Here is a 10185-nt window from a genome sequence, read left to right on the forward strand (position 1 = left end):
AGCGGAACCGAGCGTCGATGGGTGGCGACTGTACAGAGCGTCCGAAGGGGCCGCACCCCCGAAGGCAGACGCGTGCCCGTCCCGGGAGCCACAGAGCACACCCAGCACCGCCACGGCCATCTCGACAGAGCTTTCAATGGGAAAAGTCTTCCCACTTCAAAAATGGCTGTGAAACACTCCGAGTATTATCCATTCTAAACGCCCAAAATAAAACGACCCAAATGTCCCTACGGAATATCAAATGGTTGTACGTCCACAGCACTGAACACAGCACTTTACAGCAAGGAGAACGAATGGTCCACAGCTAAGAACAAAACTGGGCTAATCTCCCAAACACTGTGTTCGGAGAAGCCGGCACCACCCCCTGAAGTTTGTGGGAGCCACGTACACGGGGTCCAAAGTGAACAGAACCACCTGAGGCTGAGACTTCAGGATAGCGGTTCCAAGGCTGGGAGGGCGCAGGGAGCTTCTGGGGTGCTGACGATGCATGTCCCTTAACTGGGGGCAGATGACACCGCGGGCCAGCTAGGAGAGCACTCCAGAAGTGCAGCTGAGAGGCGCTGAATGGAGAGCCACGTGGGAGGAGGGAAAGGGGCGCCCGTGAGACATGTTCGGTGGGTGACAGGACAGACGAGCAGTCCTGGAACTCAGAGGGGGCTGAGGAGAGGCGAGCGGCCGGCGGGAGGACGGCCGGCGCAGACGGGCACCGAGGCTGCGGACGGGGAGCTGCTGCTCTGAGTTCCTGAGGCGGCCACCTGCCAGCGCCCCCTCTCTCCGACCACGACGCTGGCCTGCGAGGGCCACCGAACGGGTCTGCAGCCCCTCGCTCACAACTGCCACAGAGCGAACAGCTCCAGAAACCTGACCTGAAATCGGCGGGCGGCCAACGCGACCTGAACCGAGGAGCTATTTCTAGCCTTTAATTACCCCACTTAGAACATCCGTGCGCCTCTCGACAGGCGCTCCGGCGTGCCCGACGGCAAGGGGCGCGCGCACTGGCCCACTTTCCTCGGACCCTGAAACGCCATGGGCTCCCGGGTGGTGGGGGGCTCCGCGTGTCCCGTCCTGCCTGCGGGGCCACGCGCGATGCCCTGCCCCAAGAATCTCTCCAAAAATGTTCTAATTTGTTTAAGGGGAAAAGAAACGGCTTATCTTAAAAAGAATAAACCCCATAAGCTACTGTCCAGAGAAGAATATAATTAGTATTTCTGTTGTCATTAATAGGCAATAAATGCACAGAGCATAATTAGGAAAAGCAACCCTCCTTCATTTTTAATAAAGGAGGGAGAAAAGCTTTCTATGTGACTACAATAAAAATCTTAGCTAACTAAATAATTTCTTTGCGATGAATCCGATTTTCTTTGCTAATCAGAACGTCAGAGAACTGAGGAATCGAATCCCTGTCACTGTCCTTGGAGAAGGGCCGGCTTAGACGGATAACAGCAGCTCGGCACTCGGAAGCCACGCGGCGCACCAACAACCGAGTCCACGTCGCTTCCCGTTCCTCTTCTGGAGGAGAAGAGCAATCCTCAGATTTTTGAGAACTGGAGATTATTTTAAAATTCTTATTCCTGAGAGTTAAAAGGCGGTGACATTATCTATTGATGGGCACAGTTGCCACAATATGTGGACACACCCTATTCAAGGAACCAGATGCAGCATTTAAACTGCAAGATTAAATGTTCTGTGTCAAAAGCAAAATGCAAAGTAAGAAACATCTACCTGTGTCATCAAAGCTCTTCAGCCTATTACATGTAACACACAAAGGCTGCTTCACAGCCCCAACGGCCACCCTGGGTCTAGAAGCCGCCCGGAGTGTGCTTCAGTTGCTACAAAAAGTCAATAATATGCCTAAAGAATAGGTTAATCTAAATCAGAGCAGTCGACTTTTAGATGTCAACATTTTCTCATTGAACAGAAACAGATACCCATTACGGAATTTTTTTTTTAAAAAGGAAATGACCGTCAGCCCACAATTACCACCATAGTGGTGTTTTAAATGCAGACAGGCGTCAGGCATGCCACACACGTGCACTTACATTTCTAACCAGTGAATTACACCACACACACTGTTCTTTAACTTTTCCTGCTAAATATGGAAACTTCTATTTGGATGAAAATACACTTCAATGGCTATACAGCATTTCCCTAGGCAGAGAGTAATTTACATAATCTAAATGCCAAAACAGATTCATTAGTGCAATTAAAAAACCTATTTTAGCTTGACTTGTAGATTTTCCCGTCCTCCAATTAATGGCTTCTTCTCAGCCTGGAGTAGAGCTCAGTGGTTCAAAACACTGGCATGGAGGCCCTGCCATTCCCAAGCTGTGCAACGTTGGATTAACACCTCCCAAGCCTCGACTCTCACCTGAGGCAGAGACAGGATCAACTCAGCAGAATCCACAGAGCAAAGGAGAGCGGGAGGTGGGCCAGCCAGTGTGCCCCAACACAGCAGCTGCTGTCCCAGCACCATCTATAGGGAAGAACGTCACCCACCCCGCTGGTGAGCAGTGATATTTAAAAACATGGCAATATTTACAAACTCCTGTAATAACTCAAATGCACAATTATTTCTCACTTGGTGTTAAAGCAAACATCTGTCCTAAGACTGCAGGTATTAGAAAACATTTAACAAAGTCACCAGTATGGTCTTGGCTTTTTCCCTGAGGGATTTTAAGGAAAATGAAATCACCTCTTCAGTAAAAGACCACTGAAGAATTTCATATTTCCTGACTCGAAGTATAGATCCTAACAAATTATTGAGAATAACCAGGACAGACTCACTGAGAATAAATGAGAGTCTGACTTTCCTATGTTATTTTGCACTCAAGGCAATTGAGAAATTTTTTCATGTGCTAGCTTACTTTTTAAAAATGGGACAATAAATTTGATTTTATTCGAACATTGTCACATCACTAAATCCAAGAAAATGAATGCTGCTATTTCATACTCAGTGAAAGATTAGAATTAAAAGAATTTAGATTTTCACTCAAGAGAATTGGTCATCATCAGGAATGAGATCTGCAAAGTGGCCCAGCAGGACGCTCTAAGCTCTCATCCCACCCCCACCCCTCATCTCTGACACAAACCTTGGAAAACAAGCAGAAACTGTCAGAACCATTTTGTGAGAACTCTGACAAGCAGTCAGAGAAGTCTGTAAAAACCAGGTGCTGAACTGGGAAAGGAGGACCTCGGACGGGTAGGGAAGTTCCGATTCTGCTGCCTGGCCACCCACTGTGGCAGGGCAGCAGCTGGCCTTGGTCTCAAGGCGCACGTGGTCTTCTGGGGGTAGCAACCTCAGCTGCCAGGGTGGGACTGCTTCCCTGGGTCGAGAGGGCAGAGCAGATCCCGTTCAGAGCTCACTACAGGTGTCTGCTCTAGCCTGCCAGGGGCTACCTGAGGGGCTGCCACAGGCACCTCTGCTCCGCCTAACTCAGAACTCGGGCTGGGAAAGCGTGAAATTAACAAGCTTCACAGCCTGTGGCACAAGATGACAGTCCAAATGGACAATGCACTGCCAAGGCAAAAGCTGGGAGAGTCTCTCTGGGGAATTAGGCCGTTCAAAAGTAACAGGGCATCCTGGGAAATTCAGAAAGCCATACGAATAACCAAGGCAAGATGCATGCTCATTCATGAGGAGACCCTAGGTTCCACCTTGGGCTGATCCCCAGGCACAGAGCCAGCCTGCTCAGGAGCCGAAGGAGGGCCCAGGCACAGAGCCAGTTTGCAAAGACTGGGAGATGGCAGAGCTCCTGATGGTCAAGGAAATCTGTCAAAACACCAGTGAACACGAACTTTGAAACAGGACTTCAGGGATCACATCGTCCAGGAGTACAGTCTTTGCAATAAGAGTCTGGGAAAGTCACCAGGCCAAAAGGACTCCTACAGCTTCAACAAATAACAGCAGACCCTAGGGAAGGAGGAGAATCTAATTTCCAGAGCTATTACATTATAATAGTCAAACGTCCAGTTTTCAAAAACAACAAAATCACATGAAGGCGCGAGCGCGCACACACACACACACCAGGAAAGTATGACTCCAAGCAACAAAATAAACAAAAACCATCTCTAAAGAAGGTGAGACACAGGACTTGCTAGACAAAGTCTTTAGAACTGTGTTAAATATACTCGAATAGCTAAAGGAAAACACAAAGAACTAAAAGAAATCAGGAAAATGACATATGAACAAAACAGGACTATAAAGAGAAATAAATTCTAAGAAGGAATGAAACAAAAATCCTGGGGCTAAAAAGTACAATATCTAAAATGAAAAGTTTACCAGAGGGGTCCAACAGAATATCTGAGCAGGCAGAAGAAAGAATGAGCAAACTTAAAGATAAGGATTGGAATTCTCGAGTCTGAGGAGCTGAGCAAGCCTGAAGGACGCCTGGGACATCAAGCAGACTAACATACATGTCACGCGAGTCCCAGAGTAAGAAGAGGGAAAGGAGAAGAAAGAATATTTGAAAAAATAATGGCTGAAAATCCCCGCAATCTGATGAACCTACAAATCCAAGAAGCTCAACAAACTCCAAGTAGGATGCACTCAAGGGAACCACACTGAAACATTATAACCAAACCAGTGAAAGACAAAGAAAGAACCTTGAAAGCCGTAGAAGAGAAGTAACTCATCACACAGAACTCTGGATAAGGTTAACAGCTGATTTTTTTCAGCAGAAAGCACAGAGGCCAGAAGACAGTGGAATGACATTCAAAGTGCTAAAAAAAAAAAAAAATGTCAACCCAGAATTATACCTGGCAAAACTGTCCTTCGAAAATGAGGAAGAGATTACGACATTCCTCAGTAACAAAAGCGGAGGTAACCCAGACACTAGATCTGCCCTATGAGAGCGTGAAGAGAGTCTTTCAGACTGAAGTGAAAGATCAACCGACAGTCACTCAAAGCCACACGAAGACATAAAGACCTCCAGCGAAGATAAACACATGAGAAAATGTAAATGTATTTATTTGACACAGTGTAGAAGGAGGTTAACTTGTGACAACAACATGAAAGGAGAGGAAGATGTATAAAGCAGACCTTTGTGTGTTTTTAAAGTGGATACCAATTCAAAATAGATTGTTTTAAACTTACGGTGTTAAATGTAATCCCCACGGCAACCAAAGAAACTATATTAAAACATACACACAAAAGCAAATGAGCAGAGAATCAAAAACAGTTCACACACACACACGTTCAGCTGAACACAGAAGGCGGCAGCTGGGGAGGAAATGAGGGACAGGAAAGCTAGAAGACAGAAAGAAAACAAATAGCGAAACGGCAGAAGTCCTCACCAGCAACTACCTGGAAAGCAGAAGGATTAAACTCCGCAATCAAAATACTTGAGACAAAAATATTTTAGTTTTTTTCTTTAAAGAAAGAATATTAACATACATTCAGCAACTCTCCTGTGTCAGGCAAAGGCAATCCACACAAGCACCACCCCATCAAGTCGATTCGGTGAGGACCCTGAGGTGAAGGGATTAAGTAGCACGGTCACAAGGGAGAGCCCTCGCCTGCCCTCGGTCGAGGCAGCCCGGTGAGCACAGTGCCCGCTCTCAGCCCATCGTCGACTGTCCCCACGTGGAGAGGTTTGTGGAGAGTCACACGCAGGGGAGAACAATGAGCAACCTCTGGGATGCGGTTCTTCAGTGAAGCCCCCAGAGTCCAGAGAACAGAGAGGGGACCTAGGATTGACCTCATGCCTACCGGACACCAGGAGCAGAGAGACACTCAACCAGCCTCTGTCGAGCTCCACCTCTACTACAGAAGTGCAATGGCAAGAAAAAGCTTGATCGGCTGCCCCAAGGTCATCGGCAGACAAGTCGGGATGCAGTTCCAGTGGCCTGAGGCTCCCCCAGTAACTACAACCAAGGCTAGTAAGACGCGCGTAAAAGTGGCCAATTGATTGCCATTTCCAAAATGCTAAAATCATTTAAAAAAAATTATTTATAAAAGCAAAGCTCTTCTCATTAGAGACACACAGGAAAAGAAAGCCTAAACACTGAATGCCTGGTTCCTGGAAACCCACAAATGTTACAAAGAAAACAGATACTTTTCAGAACTGTAACTAACCAATGTCTGTATCAACAAGAAAATGTTGAAAAACATCCTGAAAAACAACTTTTAAGAGTAAACAAAATAATAGATCAATGGAAAGTAGAGTATTACTGGCGGGCGGGGGGGGGACATTTTCAACTAGTAGTTTGGGAACACTCTGGAAGAGGAGACAGGAAGGGGAAGTCAACGCTGTCAAGCCGCGCGTCACCGGTGTGAAATCAGGACAGGGTGGGAGGAGAGGTGAGAGTCAGACCACCCTGTTAGGGATGAGGACAGGCTCCAGGCGGGCGATCCCAGGGAAGTCTCCCAGACCTCTGCAATAATCTTCAGCCAGAAGGACCACCAGGAGCCGGCCCCGCCTCCAGCCCAAGGCACGAGGCCGCAGGAGCCAGGGTCTGTGCACTGTGGGAGAAGCAAGATGGGTGGAGACACGAGCACCCCCAGACCCAGCCTGTCTGGCAAGAGCGAGGCGAGAGAAAAGGGCACTGCGCAGTCTGCCTCGCTCCTGCGACAGAGCTGCAGCGGTCACCAGCAGCCCGACAGCCGTTTTTGTCAGGACGTTGTTATTCCCAGCACATCACCAGGACATTTCTACTCAACTAGAGGAAGTTCTGTTCCGTGTACCCAGGCTTTGTCCATGCTCCATCCATTTACCAGTCATATTTAACTTGAATACAAAAACAAAAGGATAGTCTACCATCAATATAAACAAGAAAAAATGGGGCGAACTGTAGAATCAAAGGATGAGGTTACTTTTACTTATAACGGTTTCCTTTGGTGCAGCATCTACCAAACCCGAACCTGGAGCCTACATTGAACAAATTCGCCGACCGGCATGCAAGTCCACTCACGCACTGGCACCACTCAAAGCCACCATGCGGTCACAGCCCACAGCCCCAGGAAGTGTACGACCGGAGGAGGAACCAGCCCAGCCCACCGAACACCTGGGTACCACAGTTATGAGGTGAGCGGCACTCAGCCACACATGTGGGCAAACCCAGGAGCCGGGGCAAAGCGGGGACAGAAGACTCAAGGAGGAATCAGAGTGGACAGTTTACGGTTAAGCCACATCCTTCTCCATCTAACTCGAACAGCGGCAAACCTGATGCTCATAACCCTAACGCCCTCCGACAGCTCAGACGTGGCCAGAACGTATTTCGAAAACATTAGCCGTGCACTCGAAATGCTATTATAGTCTGAAAAAGACCAGAGAAACACAACAGTAAGTCTCCTATTTACTTGTTTAGGGTTTTACATATCTCAGTTGTTTAAGAGTCAAAAGATATTTCGTACTGCTCATTACAGTCATGAGTCACATAACTACAGGCACAGGTTCTGAGAAATTCAGTTAAGCGATTTCGTCGCTATAGGACCATCGCAGTGACTTACGCAAATCTAAACGGTGCAGCCAACCACACGCCCGGGCTGTACGGTCCAGCCCACTGCTCCTGAGCTGCCAGCCTGTACGGCACGTTACAGTACTGAGTGCAGTAAGCAACTGTAGCACAATGGTAAGTACTTGTGTATCTAAACATAGAAAAGTACAGTAAAAATACAGTATAAAAGAGAAGAAATAGTACTCCTGCATAGGGCACTTACCAGGAATGGAACCTGCAGGACTGGAAGCTGCTCTGGGTGGCTCAGTGAGTTGAGGGTGACTGAACGTGACAGCCTAGGACACGTTTGTGCCCGACTTTAGACTTTAAATACACTGCACACTTTCAATAATAAAGTAACGTTAGCTTATTACAACGTTTTTACTTTCTAAACTTTTAAATTTTTCTAAACTTTTTGACGCGTAATTACTTAGCTTGAAATACAAATGTTATATACACCTACATAAAAATATTTTCTCTTTTAATATCCTGATTCTACAAGCTTTTTTCTATTTTAAAATTTATTTTAGTTTTAAAACTGTTTTATTAAAAACTAAGACACAAACACACAGTTGCCTGGGCCTGCATGGGGCCGGGTCATCAACATCACCGTCTCCCACCTTCAGATCTTGTCCCACTGGAAGGTCTCAGGGGCAGAACACCCATGCGGGTGTCATCTCCTGTGATGACAGTGCCGCCTTCTTCTGCAACACGTCCCAAAGGACCTGCCTGAGGCTCTTCTTGAGGAGGTGTCGCTCTTCCCAGAAACACCCCCATGGTGGTTTGTTCGGTTCATTTCTCTTTCATCACAGACACGCTTGTGAGCAGACAGATAATGCGCCGTGAATATTTCTATTAGTGAAAACTGTCGGTGTTGGGGTCCACGTGTTCGAACTTTCAGAGGAGCTTGCTGAGGCCTGCAGAGCTTCTGCTGAGCCCTTCCCTGTGCTTTTTCTTGGGGCTTCTTCTCCTCCCGCAGTCTCCGCCTCCCTCGCCTCTTAGCTGCGCGCTCCTGCGCCCGTTCCAACAGCTCCTCGTGGGTCAGTCCCTTGGGAGCCCCGTCAGGAGCCCTGTAATGTCCTCCTCGTCCACACCCAGGTGACATCATTTGCCATCGCAACCACAGTCGTAGTGATTTCTGCAGCCTCCTCAACCTTGGCAAATTCCGTGAAGTCATGGATGAACCTCTTGAGTGTCTTCTTTCAGAAGCCACTGGTACACTCCTTGGTGGCATCGCCACCAGCGCAGTCCCTAATGCGGTCGCAGATGTCGTGATCCTTCCAGAGTTGCGTCCGTGTCTCCTCAGCGTCCTCCTCCGCTGCAGCAGTGGCCAGGGCCAAGGTCCTCTGCAGGTCGTAGGCCTTAGGAGCTGCTGTGACTCCTTGATCCACCGGCTGGACCTTAGAGGGGGTGTGTGGAGGGAGAAACACCAGTCTGATATCGGGATGAAGCGCACCAGTAAAAAGAGGATGTCCTGGGAGCATTACCAACACTCAGCAAAATCTTGAAAAATATCTTATTCCCCAAATAGCGCTTCTCCATTTTGCTGACATAGCAGCTCAGGAGGGCTTCTTGGAAGAGGAGCTGGGTCACCCATGACTTCTGACTGCTCCAGTAGTTCACTGGCAGTGTGTGCTTCCTGACATGCTTGAAGGCCCTGGGCTTCTCGCTGTGCCAGATCACAGAGTTTAATCTGTAGCCTGCAGCACTGCCCCCAAACGCGATGCTTATCCTGTCTTTAAAAGCCCTGACACCTGGCACTGACACGGCCTCCTTACGGATGAAAGTCCTTACAGACATCCGTTTCCAGAACAGGGAGGTTTCTCCCGTACTGAATATTTTCTCTGGCGAGTCATTTCCCTCCACGATAAGCTGATCTAGGGTTTCCCAATATCCTTCAGCTGCCTTCACCTCAGCACTCAGACTGGCCACTCACTTTCACATCACGTGATGAATAACGATTCTCGAATTGTTTAAACCGCTCGGAGCTGGCAGTAAATTCTAAACCGTAGTCAGGTCCAGGCTTTTCTTTCAGCGTCGCAGCCAAACTTTTTGCTTTCGTCGTGGTGCCGTGTCTGGTCTGCAATCTAGGCCCTTGCAAGAGTCTCCACGTCTGAAACGGGCCCTTCTTGATTTTTTTTGACAATATTTATTTCTTTACTTATGTACTTACTTATTTGGTGAGGCAACCTTTGGTTGACCTCACAGATTGCAAGGACCTTGTCAGTTTATAATCCTTTATTTTTTTTTAAATTTTTTATGCCTACAGCACCTGGTCTTCTTTGGTGGTCTCCCATCCAAGTACTAACCAGGCCCGACCCTGCTTAGCCTCCGAGATCAGACGGGATCGGGGGCGTTCAGGGTGGGGTGGCCACAGTCTCGTCTTCGATGAAGCAACAGCTTCATTGACAGGTTTCCTTTAACAGCTTCCATCACTTTGTCCTTGTTCAAGATCTTGCTATAGTGGAATGGGACATGCCCGACTGGCGAGCAAAGACCATCACTGATGTTCAACCCTCGTGGTCCTTGATCTCTTTTAATTTCATTTCCAGGTCAATCACTCGACGTGGCCTCTTATTGGCAACATTAGCAGTGGATTTGGTACATTCAGGGGCCATAATAAACAAAAGAACACCAAGTGAAATCAAACACAAGAGAAAGCGATGCCCTCAGGAGAGGCAGCAGACAGGCGCCGCAGAGCCAGTGTGACGCGCCCCGCCGCGTCCCCCGCCCTGCCGTGTCCCGCAGTCC

At 48.1% G+C, this 10185-nt stretch overlaps 1 protein-coding gene and 1 pseudogene across 2 annotated transcripts in view; both read right to left on the reverse strand.

The window, feature by feature from the left end:
• FOXK2 (forkhead box K2) overlaps positions 1 to 10185 on the reverse strand; it is a 41379-nt gene that overhangs the window by 24991 nt on the left and 6203 nt on the right. The window contains exon 1 of one of the 2 annotated variants that reach the window (XM_025047006.1): positions 7448 to 7608. The exons of the other annotated variant lie outside the window; for it this stretch is intronic. Coding sequence (XP_024902774.1) covers positions 7448 to 7593 — 146 coding nt within the window. The 5' untranslated portion in view covers positions 7594 to 7608. Of the gene's footprint in view, positions 1 to 7447; positions 7609 to 10185 lie in introns of those variants that run through there. 2 annotated transcript variants of the gene reach the window in all.
• Positions 9695 to 9813, reverse strand: LOC112480162 (annotated as a pseudogene).

This window comes from Pteropus alecto, unplaced genomic scaffold, assembly GCF_000325575.1.
Source record: "Pteropus alecto unplaced genomic scaffold, ASM32557v1 scaffold134, whole genome shotgun sequence".
In the NCBI taxonomy this organism is placed as follows: Eukaryota; Metazoa; Chordata; class Mammalia; order Chiroptera; family Pteropodidae; genus Pteropus; species Pteropus alecto.